This window comes from Neopsephotus bourkii, unplaced genomic scaffold (assembly GCF_033783945.1).
Source record: "Neopsephotus bourkii isolate Nb327-2 ecotype Australia unplaced genomic scaffold, CSIRO-AGI_Nbou_v1 NB_1053, whole genome shotgun sequence".
Classification (NCBI taxonomy): domain Eukaryota; kingdom Metazoa; phylum Chordata; class Aves; order Psittaciformes; family Psittacidae; genus Neopsephotus; species Neopsephotus bourkii.
Genome location: NW_026901542.1, coordinates 2,876,374 through 2,900,249, shown reverse-complemented (window position 1 = coordinate 2,900,249; position 23,876 = coordinate 2,876,374). Strand labels below are relative to the sequence as shown.

At 38.9% G+C, this 23,876-nt stretch overlaps 1 protein-coding gene across 1 annotated transcript in view; it reads left to right on the top strand.

Moving 5' to 3' along the window:
* The window catches only part of NELL2 (neural EGFL like 2), a 156,350-nt gene that overhangs the window by 81,778 nt on the left and 50,696 nt on the right, over nt 1-23,876 (top strand). The window contains exon 13 of the mRNA XM_061361200.1: nt 2,564-2,689. Within this exon, the coding sequence (XP_061217184.1) occupies nt 2,564-2,689 (126 nt within the window). The remainder of the gene's footprint in view (nt 1-2,563; nt 2,690-23,876) is intronic.

The window sequence follows — 23,876 nt, the reverse complement described above, 5'->3', positions numbered from 1 at the left end:
TCGGTTGTGGTGTCTTATTTGTGGGAATTTTTTGGTTTTGACTGTTTGGTTTTTTTGTACAATTGAAAAACGAGGGTTTGAAATAAAGTGAGCTAAAAGTAAAACATTTTGCAAAATCTCAATGTGTGGTATGTTGGCAAAACGAAAGCTTTTATTTTGAACACTTCTGAATTAGGAGGTTTGAATAAAAGTGGCTCTGGCTTTAAGTTTTTCACTGCAAAATGAAAGCCATTAGCATTTTGGGTCTCCTGTGGCTATTTACATGCCAAAGCAATCATTAATATAGTTTTCAGAAAGTTCTATTTAATGCTTTTCAGGCTTTGGACCTTCAAGTAGAATTTTCTGAGAGTGCTAAAGCTGGCTCCTAAGCAGTCTGTTAACATCAAGAACATAAGGTCTCTAATTTACTGGAAAACTGATGTTGTTATATAAATACAAATCAACACCATCAATTTAATATGGAGTTGTGAACTAGAATTATGAAAGACACAAGTTGCATTGTCTGTGCTAGTAGCTGAGGCGTATGTTGTAACTGCTGGCTGGTTTTGTGAGCTCTGCATTTATGTTTCTACAGAACATCTGTGCATCAGGAGATCTGTGCCATTTCCCACTTTCTGTGCAAAACCAGCTGCGTCTGTGGTAGTCTTGTGATAGCTTCACTTTGTTTTCTTGCTTTCGTAGATGACTCTCACAAAATGTGATTTGAGCCTTAGTATGCTCACTGTGCCCACTGTAAATAGACATTCCCTGGTGTAGGCAAGTTTTAAAACTAACTTTTCTGAACCAGCACCCTACTAAAGCTATGATTCCTCCATGCCAGCAGAGCTAATAGGGAAAAGAAGGGAAGGAAACCAGCTGAAGTATATTGAAACTCAAAGACACTGAATTTGTGCAAAGTGGACTGGGTTCTCCACCCTGAGCATTCGCTCAGTGAGTGGACACCTTCATTGTTCATAACCAAGTGCCCACAGCTTCTCCAGCAAAATCCAGCAGAACAGTTGCACTGGACAGAGAAACTGGGGAAATAGAAGCTTTTTCAAAACTGAATGAAATTAGGAAATTTCTGCGGAATTGCTAACATTCAGTGTATCTCATTGTTTTGTACTGAAAGGCAAATTTTATTCTGGAAATATAAAGGAAAGCAGAAAAGCAGGCAATGAGTACAGCTGTCAAGTAGCTATTGATTTAAAGACATTGGGAAGAGAGGAAGAAATGGCAGATAAGTGTATGACCTAAACAGAAGTACAGGAGTTAACGCTGTCGACATTTAGCATCACAGCATTAACAAGTCAACCCTAATTTGAGTTTATACATCCAGTCTATTGTTTTGAACAATCACCAGACTCTGGAACAGTTTTCCATCCAGGTGTTTTATTTTCAACTCTGGAAGCTGTAAACATCACTGAAAACAGGGAGGAAATAAAAACGGATGAGCAGGAAAGAAAAAGCCAGACAAATAAACAAGCTAGCAATCCACCTTTTTGACTTTTAATATATTTTTGTAGCAAGCTTCAGTGGCACATTGCATGACAATATAAGTAGATGTGCAGAGCACCTCAGAAATGCTGTGTTTATCATTGGTATTACAGGAAGAGCGTGCTACTAAGCACTACCAAATTAATATAGCTTTCTTCTTTACAGCATAATAATCATATGCAGGGTTTTGGGTTGTTTTTTTTTTTTTGTTATTTGTGGTGTTTTCTCTGTTTTATCATTGATATATAACCTACTACAAGAAATACATCTAATTTTTGCAGCCCAAGGGAGTAACAGAACCAAACAGGTTTTGAATTCCTTACCTACAGTGATTTATGTCTGGAGTTTGCTCTATAACTTTGTACTGCAGCAGGTATTCCACCACAACGAGTATTTTATCAAGTTGCAATTTTTTCTGTCAGAGCAGTTCTTTATATAAATTAGGTTCTTTCAGGTTCCTTTCAAATATAGGTGTATACGTACCGATATACATATGCATGTTGATACACACAGACATAGATTTATGTGTTTATGCATAGTAAATTTTCCAATTTGCTACTTTAGAGTTCCAAGAGAAACTTATATTATAAGTTCTGGTGTCTCTTCAGATTTTAATATGTTCCTTAGAGTTTCTTCCCAAATGACACCTGTTAGATCAAAGGCATGTACTATGCATATAATAGTGTGTTTGTATACTGATGACTGCAGTGACTATACAGGTACACTGATGGATGACATTGCAGTGCTGAGGCAGTTGGTCTGCTGCTCAGGACCCCAGGTTTTTTTTTTTTTGTTCTTATTTAAATCATAGAAATAACATCATAGGCACTTCAAAAGGAAAGATGTAAGCCAATATAATCATCTTTGTAACTCTGCTCACAGGTGTGCACAGAAAGCTCAAGTTAATTCTATTGTTTAAACACTTCAAACAGATTCTATGGAGAAAACAAAGACATTTGCCAAAATGCCTTGCTGTTTAAGTAACCTTTTAGTCTAACCCACTACTGGCGGAAGTGAATAGCAGTGTATTGAAACTGTGAAGAATGCTGCTGAATTTGACTCGTGTTTCTCTTTGCCTTACTGACAGATATTGATGAATGTGCTGAAGGACGGCATTACTGTCGCGAGAATACCATGTGTGTGAATACTCCAGGATCCTTCATGTGCATCTGCAAAACTGGATATATACGCATTGATGATTATTCATGTACAGGTAAGATCTGTACATTTGTGAAACGAAATCACAAGATGATGGTATATACAAGCACTGATAGGATTCTTCTAAAGGTAATCTTTGTTAGAGTCACAGAATATCTACATGAAATGTTCAACAGTATAAACACCAAAATAATTACAAGGATACAGTGCACTGTAACATGCTAATATGTTGTGTTGTTTGCCTGAAATTGTAAGGTTGTCTGGATGGTCTCATGTGTCTGTATGGTTCTGGCTGTTGATGGAAAAGGTGAAGGGAGGAGGAGTCTGAAGGGAAAAATAAGAAAGCAGAAATAGTGCAATGGGTTACTGAGTTTTCATGTGGCACACAAGTATGACTTCTCTTGGAATATGATTACTCTTCTGCAAACTTTTGATGGCGCTCAATTTGATGCATATTAGAAGTGGCTGTTTCCTCATTTTGAACTCTCTCCCTGGGGGGGCTCCCCAGCTGAATCCTGAGCTCAGAGAGCAGGAGCTCTGCCTGCCCTGAGCCTCCTTACAACATGGTCAGACTTATCTCTGGATCTCCCCTTTTTGTTCTGCTGCCAGTGGATGCTGTAGAGGAGGTGTTGGGTTCATACTGATTTTCTGTCTTCTAGTCTTCTTTTGTTGCAAGATATTGTAGGGTTGTGGAATGAACCTGGACATTTAAAGCAGCCATTACTTATCAGAGCCAGGCTGACTGTATGTGTTCCTAGCAGAAATGTGTTTTTTCCTACTAGACAGATAAAGCAAATATGATTCAAAGATGTGGCACATTCAGTGAAGAAAAATGTATGTGAACAAAATAATACCACTAATTGTGTGCACAGGGGAACACATTAGCTCTTTCTATAAGAGGATATATTTATTCAGCAAAACTTGCTTGAAGTTCATATTATCAGTGAAGCTGGGATAAATGAGAGTATTCAGAATGTGGAGATAGCACTGTGAAGTTAATTTCTAAATTTATTTAATTTTGTTCATTATGTCTTGGCATTTTTGAGCATCAATGGTATGCCTTGCTACAGAAACAGCTTCTTCATAAGCTGGTGTAATTTGCTTGCCCAAACATGCACAGCACTTGGGGAGATGGATTTGAAACCACATTATGTGTGATTTTTGTACCTACTGTGTTACCTGTACTTGATATTCACCTCATATACACTGGTGAGCCCTATTTTCCTGCAGTCCAGTTCTTGAAGCACCAAGTTATCAGCTGCTTGCATCATGTCCTTTCTGAAGTAACCAGTATCTTTCTGGTCACTTTACTCTCAGCTGAGTAAAGCAATTGTTTCACTACCTATTGAGTGCGAATGTTGGGATTATTTTGGGACAGACTTTATCTAAATCACTGTGATACTTTTTCTGCTTTGCTTCCCTTAACTTGCTGTTCTGACTGAACTCTGGAAATGATAAACCATGGCAAGCAACTTCACGGGGGCATTTGGTGCCTATAAATAAAGGTGTTTCATGCTACTCTGCACATTGCATTCCTTTTCAGGAGATCTGGACAGTCAAACTGGTGTAAAACTTGTTGGAAATCCATTACAGATCTCACATTGCAAACTGAGTTTAGCTTCACATTTGTAAATGATAGTTTCCTGTGAAATCAGCCTGATCAGTGACAAAACAAATGATTTCTTTTTCAGCTTTCCCTTCATCAAGGTGGGAAAAGTTAATGCAAAAGGCAGTAAATAGTTTCATAAGATCTCAGTCTTAAGACTCACTAGGCCAGATGAGCTGTAAATTATGCAGTCACTCTCTGTATGTTTAAGCAATACCACTCGCTGTCATTTGGGACATGGAACTTTTCTGGAGTTAAATTACAGTGAATTTTGGACACTGAAGGGCATGGAGTGCCTGTTGGTTGGTAGCATATCCACGAATACTCACATCACTATATATGTCACAAAATAACTTTTTTTTCTGGTTCTGTGACTAGTGTAAGTACCTCTGGTGGAGACACTGGTCAGTTATTGAAGTGTAAGAGGACTCATGAGACTCTTGTATGACATTTGCACTGAACAACTAGTGAGTGAAAGGTCAGTTATGTTTTAAAAATCGAAGAAAACACAGTATACATTTAAAGTCGTGTGCTTTGATTAGTAAATGGCATTTTGTGCTTGTTTTAATCTGTCTGAGCGACACTGACAGCATTTACCTTATAGCACTTGTATTAAAGCAGGTAGCAAGTGTATATCTGTACAGGAGACTCCCATAGGTTTTTCACCCCTCAGCATATGCTTTGCTCTTTGCTGGTTTTGCCATCTATTAAGGCTCCTGATCTTGGAAAATTCGATGTGCGTCCATTTGCCCAGATATAAATCAAAGAGGTACAGTGAACGCCAGTAGGGAGGGTATGTCAGTGCGGCTCTTAACAGGGAGTCTATGGAAGTTTTGAACTACTAGATTGCTTAGCATTGTCTCTGTTTAAGAAACTTGCTCTGTTCTGAGAACCAGCAAAAAGTTCTGTGCAGTAGAAACACTGACGACGTTTGTAGAACATTGCTGAAATATGTGTATATTAATAAATCAATGCAAAATAAGAATTGAGCTGTTGGAGCAAGTCTAGAGGAGGGCTGTGAGGATGATAAGGGTCCTGGAACACCTCACATACAAAGACAGGATAAGTAAATTGGGGCTTTTCAGCCTGGAGAAGAGAAGGCTGCGTGGAGACCTCCAGTATCCTAAGGCAGCCTAAAAAGATGCCACAGAGGGATTCCTCATCAGGGGCTGCGGTTATAAGACAAGGGGTAATGGTTTCAAAATTAAACAGGGGAAGTTCAGGTTAGATATGAGAAAAAAATTCTTTACTGTGAGGGTGGTGAGGCACTGGAACGGGTTGTCCAAGGAAGTTGTGAAGGCTCCATCCCTGGAAGTATTCAAGGCTGGGTTGAACAGAGCCTTGGGAGACATCGTCTAATGTGAGGCGTCCCTGCCCATGGCAGGGTGGTTGGAACTAGATGATTTTAAGGTCCTTTCCAACCCTAACCATTCCATGATTCTAAGAAAATATCAGTGGGAAGGAGTATGATGCTAATGATAATACTTTGCTGTCCTGCAGTCAGACCAAGAAGTTTAATCTAGGCTGTTAAACTTGGGTATAGCTGACATTTTATACACATGATTTTTATCTTAGAGCATGCTGTATTTTAAAGCAAGTATTTTACAAGAAAAACCCATTATACATCCCTTTATTGTCTTTTTTTTTTGTTGTTGTTTGTTTCTAATTGAAGTGGAGCCTTAATGACTTTCAACTAAACAAATGATACCTAGGACTTGAGAAAGAAAAGTATTTTCCAAATACAGAATCAAGGCAGTGGAGTGTGTTTAGGGGTCTCAGCCTGTCTCAGGCAACTTTGTATTTGTTGTGTTTAAGTCTATCAGTTTAATCTGCCTTTTATGATTTTAGACAGCAGCAAGTAGAAATCTTAGCACTTTGAGAATGAAGATACCACTTGTCCATGCCCACCATGCCTCAATGTTCATTGCGAGCTCACAGCGTATTCACTACACCTGGGAATTATTTTGGTTAAGCTCAATTTTCTTGCTATCATGGTGCTAGTTTTTTAAGTTAAGGGCATAAACCAAGCCTTTTTGTCTAGCAGAAAAGCAAGACAGTAAGGAGAAAAGCAATCATGATAGACCAAAGAGACAGACCTCTGCAAATTAAGGAGATGTTTTTGAAAGGGTTTGTGAAGAATACCCTGTTTAAGTTGGCATATCTGTGAAAGTAAGGCTGTGCACTGTCCGTAACAGAATTTTCTGGGCTTCTCATACTCTTATTTTTTTTCTAATAATTGGATTTATTGTAGAAGTTGCACAGAATAGTTGACGTATTCCATAGTCCAGAGAAAAACCTGGTGTTTATATCTGGCAAAAATGAAAAGTGGGAAGGATGTCTGTAAAAGAAATGGTATTTTAAACCCAATTCAAATACTGATACACAAAATATTTTTACATTTATACCACTGAACAGATTCTGTTTTATGTAATTTGTGCAAAAAATGGGTATTCTAGGACATAACTGTTGCATTGCTCCTTTCTGTTTTCCTCAAGATAGCTGGAAGCATCGACTTTGATAACATCAGTATTCAGCTTCTGCAGAAGGGTTGTGTAAAGATGCCTCTGACCAACTACTCATGAGAGCCATGCTGCAGAAGCCTCACAGGGACATCTCTTGTGTGCAGAGGCAATCCTGAGTATTTTAGGGGCACTTTGCCACAGCAAGCATGCCACAAAAACTACCGAAGGCTCCTAGATTTTCATTGGTGTGGTTGTACAGTATGCAATTCTGTTCAAGTCTCTCAGTACTCATGTACAGGAGGTCCAATGCACTTTGGTTTTTGCCAGTGTTTGGAACTAAATGTAGCTATTCAACCCTTTTTCACCTTCTGCAGAATGTAAAGTTCTTGGCAAACCTCTGTTTGCCTCATTGACAGTCCTGGGTTTAACTTGCTGGCAGAAATATCAATGAATCTGAAGACGAGGAAGATTTTTAACCCAGTTCAGGAGTAACAAGAATAAGGCAAACAAGCAACAACTGACCCTGTGTGTTACTAAATGTTAAATTTTTAAAATGGATTTCAGGTCACATTGTTCTTTGCTATGCTGTATAATCAAGTCCAGTTATGGAACCATAGCTGTGCATAAAATAGCTGGCTTACTGTAAGCTAGAACAGAAGCTCTGGAAGCGCATCCTTGGGAATGTTAGTAAGCAGCAAAAAAATGTTCTGGGGCTTGGGAGTAATATGTCATTGTTTGCACAGGATAGGTGAAGCACAAGAAGGAGATGCTGAAAAATTATACCTGAACCTTGATTAGGCAGGTTATGATGTGAGTGATAGCCACATGGTTTGCTGGCAGACTAATGTAAAATGTCTTATTGTTCCATTCTATGCACACATATATAATTTAGCAGTCATTGATCAAAATAGAAAAGAGACATAAAATCAGTGACATTGAAGAGTTTTTCTCTTGTACGAGACGTTTCAAAAGAAATCTGTACTATCTATCTGTGTCGGAGTCCTGGGCACAAAAGACTGATTTAGACAGCATATAGTTGCTTCCAAAGCAGCTCCAGTCTGTTTCTTCTTGGCATGTTTATTGCAAGGTTTACAATAGATCTGAATGGCGTTTTTATTTTCACAACAAAGGATGTAATGAAGACATCAATTTCAGATTTTGTTATTTGTATTCATCTTGGAAGCAAGATTCACAGGGTTAGATTGAGTTAGTCACAACCATATTTACACAGAATTCTGTTCGTGACTGATTTTTATGTTCAGAAATCAATCATAGGTATGAGAAGGGGAGATGAGTCCTAATCTGCACCCATATGCCAGATGGATGCACAAACTGCAAATTAAAGGCATAAAAAATATGCCCTGGGCTACCATGCTTTCCCTGCATTGGTATCATCTCATTCCCTTTCCACTTTGCTTCACAGAACCTGAAATGTAATGGTGTTTAGCTGAAGGAAGGGAGGCAGAAAAAGGCATGAGTCTCTGCTGGGGTAGTTTTCTATGTGTAGCAGTTTGCTACACCATCACTGTTAGATATGATTAAATCTGAATGTCTTAGTATTTTTCTGGTATAGTAACACTTACGTGCTTCCTCTGCCTGGGGTTACAAAAATGCATGGGCTCTTTTCCTGGCTGGAAAAAGAGTTTTCCTTCTAGACTCAAGGATGTAACCAGTGTTACCTCCAGTCTTTCAGGCTGCTGTCTAATCCACAGCTGGTAGCAGAGCTCTGAGCAGCACAATACATCCCCTTTCCTGCACCATTTTATTATGGTTTTTTCTTTTCTTTTAATGGAAAAGGGAGAAGTTAGAAAATGAGAGATGAGAACTCTTTTTTCCTCACACTTGCTCTAACAGTGAGGAATTCTGATTAGCACAGTGGATGGTTAATCACATTTAGGCTGAGTAAATCACATTTAGACTGTTTTAAGTTTCCTGCCTCGGGACCACTCACCCGCCTAAGTAACCCATCATAAACGGAACAGAAGAATGACCCTGTGAGATTTAGTGCATCCTCCCTAGACCACATTAAGATGCATTCTGTGGGCTGGAGAAGCCATGGATTTTCTGAGCCCCAGATGATTTTTAAAGCTGTTTCTGTGCAAGCTCATGGGACACCTTCTCTTTTTTTGGTTTTGTTTTGGCTTTCCAGTCAGTGTAAAAGTGATGGAAGTGCTGGTGATGTGCTCAGCCTCTCCTGTGGGTGGGAGTCCCAAGGTGATGTGGGGAAGGTAACACAGCTCATGTTTACCACCCAGAGAATTCCTCCCCAGGGGCTGTTATATGTTTCACATTTAATGGAACTGGAGAAGGAGGTGTTGGGCTCTCTGTAAGTATCCTAGGATGGTGTCTTCAGTTGACTCTCCCTGTGTGTGTGGTCTAGGTAGGATGGTAAATGACCAAATGTAAAATGGACATATGATGTATGGACTGTGTTAGTACATAAACCAGATTCTTTGAGTTAATATTTGTACATTTTGTCATCTATGGGGCTTAGTAAATTGTCTATTTTGTATTTCTTTCTTAAATCATGTTTCTCTCATATTTTATTTTGAGAGAGAGGAGTGATCTACAGCTATGTACCCTGACAGCACTGAGGTTTTACAATTACGCTGTACTTTGGCAAAAATACATGTGAATTCTTAACTGATTAATTATTAAAAGCATATCAGGCATGTTGCAAATCGTGGCCTACTTCTTCCAGGCATGGCCCAGCCACGTGAATAGACATATCCCTTCCCATGGCAGTGCTGAGAACCACCCCCATGTGCGGAGCTAGGTGCTCACATGCATATTTTAATTACATGCAGACTTTGTAACCTTTTTTTCATAATCATTTTGCTCAATCTATTCCAGACAGTCTTGTCCTTTATTTTCATTTTCACTTAAGCCAAGTCATGCTGGTTTTCTTTTGCTACTGCTTGCTTTTAGAAAGAAATAGCTTAAAAGCCAAAGGAAATGGCAAAATAGGTGGAAAATCTAAGTCTGTGAGGCTGTTATTGTGTGTTACAGTCTGGTACCATCATGTTTGTGCTCCTGGGTTTGTTTTCTGACTTCTAAAGAAAATTGAGGAGATTTTTTCTATAGCATACTATGAGTATGGTGGGAATATTTGCAGGGTTTGTTCTTCAGAGTCTAAATAGGTGGAGGGGATGAAGTACTCCTTTAGAAGTAAAAGGACTGAGTGGAACAGATGAATGGCTTTGGTCTTTATTTTTTTGACCTTGCCATGTGGAAGGCCTACTCAAGGCAACAAAAGATACGCTGAATTCACTGGGCTTTAACTAGGTGTTTCTAGCTGGACCTTGCTAGGCCTCCCTCTTCCTCTGCCCCAGCCCATCTAAGTCTTTATGAGTATCAGAGATTTTTTTTCTAACATTTTTTTCTGAAAATGGTGTCAATGCATTCAGCAACATTTAATTTCTTCTCTTTCTGAAGTCTACAGTCTCACCGGAAACTGAAGTCTAATAATTACTTCCACATAGATTACCAGGAAGCATGGTAGTAGCAAGATGAGTGACACCTGAAATGTTAATTCTTTGGAATACTGGCAGCTCTGAATATTTTTCAAATCAAATTAAAGCACAAATCTGTTGCAAACTGGAAGGAATTCCAAGATCAACATTAAAATAATTAAGAGTCTGGGGAGATTGACTTGACATATGGGAAAGGTTTAAGAAGAAAACTACACATTAGCTGCATAATGATGATGAATGTGCAAAAAGCAGGAATTATGATTACAATAATATTAATTAATAATGACTTGGCAGTTTCAATAGTAAAGGGGAAAATGCAGGGGAAAGGCCTGCACTGCTGCAGATCAGTGGCCAGTACTTTCTGACATTAACTTTTCACGTCTGACCCATATTTTTTGCTCTTTAATGACACTGTTGGATGACAAACAAATTGACCTCGACGTCATGCCTAGAAAACAGATAGTCACATTTATCCCATTCAGCACTCATATAGCAGCTACTCTCTCACCTATTCTTGGCTTTTTAAAATATGCAGCCTTAAATGTTTTCTCACTTTTATTTTCTAACAAGCCACATCATTGTGATTTACTTTAAATTTGCTTTGCCCACAGCAATCAAACTTGAGTCCTCTTCTGGTTGGTTTCATCACTGTAGATAGTTGCGGCTTATAAATAACCTATACATTTGCTTGGATTTTAGCTAATGCCACTGCAACGTCCCCACTTAAGAAAAATACCTGTTGGTTTGGTGTTTGGATAAGCATTGATACATGGTAGGATTTTTGAGTGTGTGTTTGTGTATGAAGAAGGATTTTATAGAAACATCTCTGGAACACTTCTATCCCCATGCTGGTGCTAGGTCAGGAGATGACGGGCTAATGATGTTCTCCAGAGAGTGGGAGACTTTTATTTTAGAACTTTCTCCACTCTTTTTGAACACAAAGCGTTAATAGTATAGTAATACTCTTCAGTAGAAATTGTGGTTACCTTTAGGGGCTTCTTTCTCTTCTCTCCCCGTCTTTGAAAGTCTCAGTATTGGTTGTGTACATCTGATAAAAAGATCTGCTTTATATGTGTCAGTGCTCAGTTTTCACTATCCTATCAGCCAGGAAATAAACTCATATCCGTTTGGGTTTTGTTTGGTTGTTCTTTGTGTAGTGACAGACAAATAGCGACAGTTGGGTCTTGCCTTCTTTTCCTGCGTTAATGCTTTGTTTACAACACAAGTCTTCTGAGGATGCTTTTGAGGAAACAGAGGCAGTGTCTTTGCAATGCTAATGCAGCCCATCTTTATCCCTAAAGTGCAGATGCCCCCACCATGAGAACCACCAGTCTGGTATCTGGATGGACTTGAAATACCAGTAACAGGGACCTGTTGAAATAACACAATTCATATACTCTTTATGATTCATATCCCCAGATTATCAGAGGGGCTGCTGGCTGCCTAGTTTTGACTCTCTGCTTCTTGCAAGATACAGCTATTTTTAAGGGGTGGGGGGATATACTCCCTGTCACATGTGGGTTTTTATTAACATAGTACTCTGCCACACTTTGGATGAATTATTCCTCTTGGCATCTAGAAACTCAGGTTCATAAAAGTTCATTTGCCTGTGGGCTTCTGTGCAGATTTTACTGATTTGTTTTTGACTTCTAAATCTGCCAGTTGTTTGGGGCATCAACAGCCTGAGAAATCTCTTTTTCCTGCACTGTGTGGCAGAAGTGACAGTTAGTGGCAGGGATGCTTGAGAAAAAGTTTTGTTGAACTGCTTGTGAGGATGCTGAAGGCAGAATCCATCTTTAATCCCTAGGGCACAGGCAAGGTAAAATTCCAGATTTGCAATACTTTCCTTTCAGATATTCAGGAGAAGTTAATTGATGGGTTCTGATGTGGGGGAGGAGATGGGTTTGCACCACTGTACATTGGTGGGATTCCCGCTAGCTTTGAAGCGTGGATATTTTACAGTGTCATGTATTACTAGTTATTTTTGATCCAAGTGTACATTTCAGTTCCCACAAGTGCATTCTGAGAACTGAAAGGGAATGGCTCTCCTTATTTAAAATGAAGAATAAAATCTAGTTTACATGCAAGGAATGTGGTCTGTGTTGTAGCACCTGCACCAGTCTCTTCTAAGAGTGGTATAGTTGCCTTGGATTCCATGGAGGAAAAGCTACTGTAAGACTGATGTAATTCAGAGTTAAATGAAGTCATCCAGCTTCTGTGTTTAAAGCTGCACATTTGTCCTCAGTTAATTAACAGCACAAAATTGTCCTGCTTTTTCGGACACACAAGAGCATCCACAAGTCATCCTGAGGATAAGAGCTGATAGCACTCATTTACGTTGGTAAATGAGGCCACTTTAATAAGTGACTAAATATGGCCACAAGGTGCAACTTTATTCAGCACTGCTGTATACCCTTTTCCCTTCACTGCTGCTAAGAAGGTAAAAAGAAAGTTTGTGACCTCAGATTAGTCATATGCTTATAGTATACTAGCTTTGTTACTTGAAAATACAGCAATGGGAGACATGATGACAATAAAAAAAAGCTAATTTCTTCCTCTTTATTTCCCTTGACATATTTTTATGAATTCAGCAACATTTCAAGTTTTCCTCAAATTCTTCAGCTGGTACAACAGCCGAGTTCATTGACTATGCTTAAATAAAGCCAGAATAATTGCACAGTATAGTGCAAGGGACAGAGCTATAAACAAGCGTCCTGACAGGGGCTTAACATTGCTGGAGTGACATACTTGAGTAAGGAAATGTTTTATTCAGCAAACCACCAGAGAAAACATACAGTTCTGGATTTATAATGGTGTGGGGAAGATGAACCATCTGTCTTTTCCATCCCTGATTTTGGTGACCCCCTCCCCGATTATATTAGAAGTAATATGCATGAACATGCATTAGCACACAGTGTAATCCAAACTCCACTGAGGCAATGGTGTCCAGCTATATTGTCGGGTTGGTGTTAGCCATAAACACCCCAGAAGCCAGCTTGAATGCACAGAGCATTTTTAATTTAAAACCTTTTTGATTTTGATTCCCATTACTTGGCCCAGTTTCCTTTCTGCTTTATTGTATGTCAGCCTACATGAAGCTCTCAATCCTCTTTCAGGATAAATTCTCTCCCATATCCACTTTCTAGCTGTAAGATAATTCACAAAGCTAATAAAGGAATGATCATTCAGACTGAGCTTGTTGCTATGCGACTGCATGACTAAGATAACAACACAAGTCATTTTTATATATCTGCTATATCTTACACAACGGAACTCATTTATGCTTTATTTGGATTGAATCAGGTTATCGTTGCAACTTAGTTTGGAGGTTGTTTCAACTTGGAATGAGACCTTACTTTTTTTTTTCCTAGAGGATACTTTTTAGGTTCTATTTCCTCCTTGGTTACAGACCCAGATCATAACAACTGTTCATCTGGCTATGCAGTTATAACAGAATTGATTTTGGAGCTGATCAAAATCTAACACATTTTAAAGGGTCCTTGGTAGAATATGATTTGACTTTTTAAACAGCAAATGTATTCCTTTGACAAAATCTTCAGTATTGGATGCCTAATTATTTTACAGAAATATTTCTTTTACTCAATATATATGTATTTGGTGTATGTGTGTGTATATCTATATATCTATATCAATGCATTATAGAGCTGGATTACCTATTTGCCTTCATAATAGATGATGAAAGGTATTATATCAAACCCAAGTCTTTAACTATTTTGTGTTTCTGCAGTTTCTGTATACTGTTTAAAATCTGCCTTTCTGTAAAAGCTGACATCAGAATTGATTATTTTCTTTTACAAGGAATATATTTTACATTGCTAGTGTGATGAGGAGTTTTTCAATGTATGGAAGAATGTGCAGGTATCAATGAGAATATACTCAGTTTGAAACAGTAACTCAGAAAAGAATGAGAACTTTTTTTAATAGGAATTCTGAAATGACAATATTTTCAAGCATTAACATTGCTTAATATTTATCACATTAACATTGCTTAATATTTATCTTGCAGTATTATGACAGTGTACCTCCCATTTCTCAGTGTTCTGAACCTTTCTGCAGCTTCCAGTGCCCTATGTCCCTTGACAGCTTCTGCAATGCAGTTTACGTGCTGTGTCAGTACAATATGATTGGAAATTAGAGATGTATGTAGGGGTATAGCAAAATTAGCAAAGTATATTGTAAGAATAGACAATCTATCAGACCATACAGCACTGAATGAATTATTCATTTCTATAGCTAATTACATTGACTCATCAAGTTAGAATTTTACTTATGGTGACACAGGAGGTGGAATTCAGTTTGCACTTAAGACACCATTATGTAGATGTCTTCATGTAAGCTCACATTGTAATAAACAGAGGTCAAGGATTCATCTGGACCCAACCTAGTTGTCCATTTACAGGTTCTAGGCAGCAGTCATCATAGGATTAGCAGATCCAACACAGGTAAGCATTTTGAGTTTTGCTGGGTGCAAGTGGAGTAAGTTACCTCTTTCCATGGATCTGAGCACTTTATCTGTGGGCAACTCAATCTGATGTTAGGTATCTAATTTACACTTACTGAGTTCTGTAGGTTACACTGACCAAAACAGGAACTTAGATGTCTATAGACAGATCTGGTTGCCCAGTTATAAGCCTAGCAGTGCCTTTTTAGATGCTGTGGTGTGTCCTACTTGCTCTTCAACTGCTTTTACGTTCTTCCCATAGAGCCTTTGCTGATGTCTTGAATATCCATGAGGTGCCAGGCTAGATTTGACTTCTTAGCTTGGTGCATGTTTATGCACTGGAATCCTGCCTAGTAACACACACGTAGACACTCCATTTAGATATCTAAATCTGGAGCTGAATTGCACTCAGAATTACTAGCAACCAAACAGATGCAGTTTTTCTTTGTAAGAGTTTAAGTACAAGAGACTGAATATTATGTGGGGTATTGCCTGGTTAAAACTTCATCTGTTCATCCCAATACTGGATGGTAGTTGTTAACTGTGGGAATGGTAGTGAGAGGATGGCTGGTATTAACTGCAGCATGACAACCTGTCACAACTGGACCTTCCCTGGCCCATCTTTCTGTGGATAATCTATGAAAGCTAGGTTGTGAAGTCAGGAAGCACAGTAGGTAACCTTGAGGACAGTTTCTTTGAAGTTATAAGGATCTTTCTGGCTCAGGAGATGGGAATCTGCTGCTGACTCATTGAGCAAGCCAGAAATGAAGAAAGTTGGATGTGTCACATCCATCATGTCTGAGCCAGCTGGTGATTGCCTCATGCGAGGAGAGTATAGTCTGTTCCCAGAGGGGCTCCAGTCAAGGTCAGTGAGAGACTGGAGCTACTGTATGAAGCAAGTTTTTAAAAAGGAGCATTGGAGTTATTTGAGGTTATGTGGTCGTGCTGTAGTGAAGTCAGCAGTTTTCTACACATTCACAGCCTTCCAGTATCGGAAGGGGGGCTATGGGGTTGCTGGGGAGGGCCTATTCGTTAGGGACTGTTGTGATAGGACAAGGGGTAATGGGTTAAAACTGAAACAGGGGAAGTTTAGACTGGATATAAGGAGGAAATTCTTTACTGTTAAGGTGTTGAGGCACTGGAATGGGTTGCCCAGGGAGGTTGTGAATGCTCCATCCCTGACAGTGTTCAAGACCAGGTTGGACGAAGCCTTGGATGGCATGGTTTAGTGTGAGGTGTCCCTGCACATAGCAGGGGGGTTGGAACTAGATGACCTTAAGGTCCTTTCCAACCCTAACTATTCTATGATCCTATGATTCTATAAAATCAAGGTGACTATAGCCATGATATAAATTAGACAGGTTTTAAGGGCAGATAGTTGATAGTATATGGTTATAACGTCTGGTTTTTTAGCATTCTATTGTTGAAAAAAAATTCCAAACTTTGCATGACATGGGTGTAAGAAAAGGCAGAGGGTAAAAGAGAGAACTGTCCTCATTTGTAAGAGGAGACAAAGCATTTTTTAATTTTGCCTGGTACTTCAAAGCCTTCTCTTTTAATATTCTAGCTGCAAGATTTTTCTTTGAATGAATATGAAAGTTTCCTGTTTGGACAGATAAGAATCCCTGAATTATTTCATTTCAGAGAACCTGTAAGCATGGAAACTTTTAATTCTTTATCATTTGATTCTCACTGCATACCACATGGCATGTCCAGTAGTCATTGACTCCTGAAACAACTTACAAGTGTAATTTGTTTTTCATGAAATGTTTGTAAGAGATGCTTTATGCTAAATGGCAAACTGTTTCTTTAACTCATGTTTTATACTGTCAATCATTATAATTTAGTATTTGTCATCTTCTTTGACAAATTCTTCCTAGGTTTGTCTCTGCAATAAATCTTTATCAGTAGGACTGCCTTTTGTCAGTCTTTTGGACTGATGATGCTTGACTTACAAAACCAGATGTACTTTGCTGTGTCAGAGTGCTTCTTCAAGTAAGAAATTCATTTCTACAGCCAGAATAATTCAGAAGTAGCCTTATGAGTTGCAACCCTTTCTTCTGGCCATGTGCTTGAATAGTGGCCTTCTGGTTTGAGGAGCGGACTTGCTTGTGGTGTAAACCCCTTGACCATAGCAGGAGTTGCATCCTTGGTAGTCCTTCTCTGCACATAGAATTATGCTGAAATCTACCCTGAAATGAGTTGGTGTGCAAAGTAAACATATGGGCTTATCCACTTCACTGACTCATCTGGTGCCTGTGTTCCTATGTGTAATCCCAAAGAAAGGCTTATCTTTTTAGTTCCATATATAACTTCTGATTCACAGTGAAATGTGCTGATGATTCTGAAGCCAGTCTGTGGCTGGTCCTGCACAAATGTGTAACGTGGAAGCTAAACTCATGCTTTTTCTGCCCTTCTAATTTTGTCTAAAACTAGTTTCAGTTCCTGAATTTGCTCTGTCTGTGTTTGCCTGCTCATCTAACCGAATAAAGAGAGAGTAATTGGCAGGATCTATCTACAGCACTCAGAAAGAGTGGGCCAACAAGGAGGAACAAATAGCACCTACTGAAAAAATATATTGGAACCCATCCATAGAGTTTTGTTCTGCTGATGCCCCAAGCAACACTGGCCAAATCATCATCTTTAATTTGAAAAGTCACATTGATACAAAGGGAAGCACTGCTGTCTACAGTGTGCTCCTGTGTAGCATAATCCTAAAGTTCTTGGGTGAAATTTCCATTTAGTGAGTGAACTTGAAGATTGTGAGGCAGTGTTTCTGAAAGTAGTGTTTCTGTAAAGCTACTTGATATTTTTCCTGAGGGCATTCTCAATATACAGAACTGTTCTGTCTTGCCTTTTTTTTCCCCTTTTTTAAGAAAACACCAGTTGTTTTGAGGCATCTTCAAGACTGAAATAGAAAACTGAAAACAGAAATTATTTCAAAAGTGGTAATCAATTTACTTTCCTGAAATCAGTCCCCTTTACAATTTATGTAGTCAGATGTGCAATAATTGAGGCCCTCCCCGTCAAATAACAAAAAACTTTGACATTCTTGATATTTCTCTTGAGATCCAGGAGCTCTGTTAACAAGTTTAGCAGTAAAATAGGAGGCTGCTCTACCTAAATGGCTTGTAGGAGTTTTTGTAGGAGTAGTTTTTCTTCCTGAAAAGCTTCCAAATCATCTTAAAAAGACCGTATCTGTTTCCTACTGTCATTATGTGCTGCAATCTTTTCACATCATCTTAGTATATTAGGAAAAATGGTTCAAGGAATTGTATCTACTTTATATTTTAAAAGTAAAAGGTATGCTGGTCAACACTTGCAGTCAACTGGATTGCTTGGCTTGTAACTCGTGCTGCTCCAAATGAAAAATCACTGTTGTCTTTTGTAGGTGTTCTTTAAAATTGTCACAAGAAGGCAATGAGAATAAAGTATCTTAATGTTTTATCACATTTTTTCTTACCTCACGTTTTGCTTTGGGAATGAGCATATTATGAAATGTCAATGTAATTATTTATTTGCAATTTATTCTTTCATTTTACTCACCTGTTTAAATATGTTTGCCTTCCAATCTATTAATAAGAGAACTGTGCATTTAATTTAAATGGGGAACAGAATTTCATTGTGCATACTTATTTTCTGATGCAAAATCATATTAGAGTGGTAGACTGCTTAATCATGCAATGAAAAATGAAGTTATACTATCCCAAATATCTGTCTTTGCAGATACTGAAACTAATTTGTAAATACTTCCTAAGTTAATGTCCAAGTCACATGGAAATGGAGATTTAGACTGGACTGACAAAGATAAGCAGCTCTGAGTCACACAGACCAATCACTAGGGAAAATATATTGTCAGCAACAGTAATTACAGCAGGTAATTGTGTCATTTACCCTGTTACAGACAGTAAATGTGATGAGTTTAGAACATACCAGCTGTCACACAGTGTTAACTTTGATGTTCAGGGTTTGGAAACCTGTAGTTGAATCTTTTAATGATGGTGCAATTAAAAAAAGGAAGATAAAGGTTTCACAAAGTTCAAAGCAGGCAAAAATGGCCAGTTCTTTTTAACATAAGAGGATTGATTTCTGGAAAGGTGGGGGTCCATCAAGAGTAATCTGCTTTCATTTTTTCCTGTGTTTTTAGTAAGTTCAGAGTGCATATGCTTGGTAGGAAGGATTTATTACCTTGTTCCTAACTCTTCAGAAGTGAAAATGGATGTAGAATTCAACTTCTGTCTGCATCATTTTAATGTTTGGGAAGTAAATAGACATTGTGGTTGGTAATAGCCTGAATGGATATTCCAATCTGATTGAATACCCGGTGTTTACTCGCTTAGTACACCTTCCATGGAGTGGGCTTCATCTTAGTTTGAAGTCTTCCAAACTTTTTCACATCGTCTCAGCTTAAATCCTGAATTTTTTGAAGAGGAGACATGTAAAGAAACTCTATTTTGGTGCTTGATGATTCATGTCCCAAAAAATTGTCAGATTTGGAAACACTGCTTTAAATGTTCCTTATAGTGGTAGTCAGTACTTAGGGGACCAGTACTGTTTAATATATTCATCAGTGACATAGACAGTGGGATTGAGTGTGTCGTCAGCAAGTTTGCAGATGACACAAAGCTGAGTGGTGCAGCTGACATGCCCAAGGGACAGGATGCCATCCAGAGGGACTTGGTCAGGCTCTAGACGTGGGGCCATGCGAACCTCATGAGGTGCAATGGGGCCGAGTGCAGCATGCTGCACTTGGGTCAGGACAACCCCTGGTACCAATACAGGCTGGGGGAGGGACGGATTGAGAGTTTACCTGAGGAGAAGGAACTGGGGGAACTGGTGGATCAAGGATTGGACATGAGCGGGCAATGTGCACTTGCAGCCCAGAAAGCCAATTGTACCTTTTGCTACATCCAAAGGAGCATGGCTAGCAGTTCCAGGGAGGTGATTCTGCCTCTCTCCTCTGCTCTGGTGAGACCCCACCTGGAGAACTGTGTGCAGCTCTGAAGTCCTCAGTACAGAAAAGATGTGGACTTGTTGGTGGGGGTCTAGAGGTTCTCCCTGAAAATTGATCAGATGGATGGAGCACCTCTCCTGTGAGGAAAGGCTGAGAGAGTTAGGGTTATTCAGTCTGGAGAAGAGAAAGCTCCGGGAAAATCTTATTGTGGCCCTTCAGTTCTTAAAAGGGGCCTATGAGAAAGATGAGGGAAGGCTTTGTAGCAGGGCCTGTTGTGATACGATGGGGAGTGATGGTTTTAAACTGAGAGGGGGATTCAGGCTGGATGAGAGGAAGAAATCCTTTACAATGAGGGTGGCAAAATCCCGGCACAGGTTACCCAGAGATGGTGCATGCACCATGCCTGGAGATATTTAAGAACAGAATGTATGTGGTTCTAGACAACCTGATCTAGATGATGTCCCTACTCATTGCAGGGGGGGTTGGACTAGGTGACCTTTGGGGGTCCCTTCCAACCAAAACTATTCTGCGATTCTATGATTCTATAAGGGAAGTGGGATTACAAATGTGAAATCATCCTTGGATGTCAGTAGCATTAGGAGTATGGAATATCTGGTTAGATTTTACTTTTTTTCTTAACACCATGGTTTGATTCTGTTTTTCATATGAATATATTTCTTCTCAATTTTCTCATATTTTCATATTTTCTCATATTTCTTCTCAGTTTTATATTTTTCATGTGACTATATTTCTTCTCTTCTCAAATATTCATATTTTGAGTATTTGAGACCTGAACAATAATGAAGACTTAACGACATCCATGGTTCTGCTTATTAGAGCAATTCATAGGGTTTTTAAACAGGACAGCTAATTTGATGGAAGAATTTTTTAGATTTGCAAAGTTTACTAAAATGTGCTTGTGCTAATATTAATTTGTTACTATAAAATGCACATTAGTATGCATATATGTAAGTACAGAAATAATTATTTATAAGCTCGGTTTATACTAGCAGTTGAACTGTGGCAGCAGAAGCATGGTGTGGGCTAGAAAATCTACCCATGAAACAAGTTAGCCAGCCAATGCTGAGTTTCATACCACACAGGTGGTGAAAGGAAGATAAAAGCCAGTTTCATTGCATCTCCACTACTATGCTGTGCTGGTCTTTGTTAGAAGCAGCACAGATAGCTCTGCAGGTTGTCTCCTGGCATCAAGGGCTATATCTAAACTGCAGAAGCCAGGAGGACTTCCTGGCTTCCAAGGATGCATATGTATGTTAGCTTTTCCCTGACACTATCGTATGATGAGAACTGGCTTTACCATTCTCTCCAGGTGTGTTTGTTTCCAGGAAAGGTGGCTTAGGTGCAGTGTTTGTGAAGTGTACATTTGTGCTGTTTTCATGTGCCTTCAGAAACTATCAGGGACGATGTGCCCTAGGGAAAATGGGGAGCATCACTAGAGATGGTATCAAGGCTGACCTAAGGGCAAAACATCAGTATTCTTCTGCTTTACTATCTCCGAACCATACCTTCTTCCCAGTTTTCAAGAACCCTCCTCAAAATCAGATGAGCAGCAGTTAAGGAAGGCCTCCTCTCCCTATAGAGCTAAAGCACTACAGTTGTCTTATCAAAAATAGTACTGTCCTAATTGATATCCAGTGAGTCATCTGAGTGCCTGTGTCACAGTACCGCAAGGGAAATAAAAGGAACCATCTCATGCATTAAGAAATCTCCCTGCTGCATAAGAGGACAGAAACCCCATTTGTTGCTCAGTACTTATGGTTAAGTAAATTGCTCTGGATTCCTGTGGACAAGAGCAGGAGCAAAGCAAGAGCAGCATTGTATCCACCACTGTGGTGCCTTTAATTTTCTTCACCTGACAAGCACGGTCCTAGGTAATGGTGCTGTACGTTGTAACTGTGATTATCCCAGGAGCCCCTGGAATGAGTTGGCAAACCCTGGTCATGATGCTATCCCAAAGAAAATAGAAGAAGGGCACCAACTGTCTAGAGGGCTTTGAGTATGTCTGTATTTTATCAAACCAACTTTGGCTAGTACTTGATTGAGAAGACATCTTTTTCCTGTCCTGCTGTATATTCACCCTTCTGTTAACTCTTGTGCTGAAAAACTGTCCAGAGGTGCTTTTGTGGAGCCCTCTGGTTATGCAGATGGTCTGTAAGTTACTAGTAAAATACAAGAACAGGCAGCAAGTTAGGAGCCTCAGCAGCAGTCAGATAACCACTTTCCTGCTTTTTTTGTATAATTGAAATAGGTGTAGGATGGAGGCGAAATATCCAACATGTGTCTCTTGCTGGTGGCAGACTTGTTATAACATGGAGCCTTTTAGTAGGGAAACGGTAAATTAAAAGGGTTGGCATTAGGAGAAGTAGTAAAATAAACATTTTTCAGTTGGCTGAGGAGATTGGAGTAGTATATTTACAGCTCTAGTCTGGCTGTTCTACTAGCAATAAAGTAGGAAACACTACTATGGATGTGGAATTTGCTATCATTGTCACTTTTGACAACATAATAGAAGATTTTGAAAGCATCAGTTTATCATAAGTGCCTGGAGGTTTCGTGTAAAATACAAGTTGGAATTCTAAAAAAAAAGATTTACCTAGGAACAAATAATGCATCTGGTTCGATAAAAAAAGAAGATGAATTCATGGAGAATGTCTACATGATGAAATATCTTTTTAAAGATAGAAACCTTATTTTAAAATGTCAGTGGTAAAAGAGACAAGATATTAAGATATCAGTTTGAATTAAGGCAAGAAAGAAGTGGGTGACAAGGTCACAGACCTTATGTCTAGATTGAAATCTCTTAAGTTGGGATTTTCAAAATAATTTTGCATTTGCATTACAGTCCTGCCATTAAAATCAGTGGGAGTTACAGATTTTCCTTTAGGGGAAACAGTTAGGCCTATGCTAAGCGCTTTAGAAAATCTTTCCCTTAAACTTTTCTGTTCAAGAAGGAATATAGGAAATGGCAGACGTGAAGGGAAGTGGAGATAAATTAGAGCTTTTTAACTTTAGCTGTCATATTAAATATTCTTCATTATATTTCTTCTGCCTAACTGGTTGAAAAGTGTAAAAATTCACAGGATGTTACGTGAAGTAACACTGATTAATACTACAATAGAAGCCCCCACGAGAGGAGTGTGACTGTTTTGCAAAAATATGTCTTGTTCAATGAGATCTCAAATCACAATTACAAGACACATTTTGAAGATGATAACACTTAGGTGGGTTTAAGAAAGGATTTGCTGAGCAGCTATGGAGGAAGGTGGAGGGCGTGCTGGTAGGCCTATCTTGAAATATGTACTTTACCCACCTGCCTGTCTGTTGTGGCTGAGACCGAGAATATTTTTGTCTTCCCTGAGTTCCAGGAGATCTTGGCAAGGACTTTTTGGTGTGCAGGTACTGAAGGAATGGTGGACTGGTCAATATTCAAGTCATATGTTACACTTTTCAAGTTGAGTCCTTGGGGAGAGCATACCCTGCTTAGAGCTGTAAAATCCATTAGAGCTACAAAATACGGAATTACTAGTGAACAATTTGAAGGGACTTACAGCTAAGAGTGATGTCAATCAAACCTTTCCTTCAGTCAATAAGGAAACCCCAGAACAGGAATAACAAAAAAATAAAGAAAAGAGACTTGTGCAAAGAAAAAAGTCTTGAAGTCAAAGGGTAGGGGAAAAAGGTATGTGCCCCTTGTGTGATGCTTTGGTGAGTGAAATAGGTTTCTTTAGATGACAGTCTGTTGTAAAATAAAATCTAAAATTGAAAATCTTCTTAGAATAAGTTTTCAAAAAACTAGTGTTTACTATGATTAGAATGTCTCATATTTTTTAAGTTACATTTACATATAGGTATGCAGTATTTCTCTAGGGATTTCTGGTCCCAGGATTTTTCTTGCACACTCTCTTGCATTCTCTCTGGGCTTCTTCAAAGCCCTCCTACCTTCACAGGCAGATGCAAGCACAGAATCACTGCTCGTTCCTTCTCTTGATCAAGTGTTTTTTCAGTTGCTTTTAATGCTATATCAATAAGTGCTAGTAATATATATTCCTTGTGCTGCGGTTTAAGTCTAGCTGGGAACTAAATATCAGGCAACCTCTCGCTCCTTTCCACTCCCCAGTGGGATGGGGAGGAGAACTGAAAAAAAATGTAAAAACCCGTGGGTTGAGATAAGAGCAGTTTAATAATTGAGATTAAACTAAAATATAGTCATAATAATGATGTATAATAATAGGAAAATGAAATAGGGAGAGAGGAAGGAGGAAAC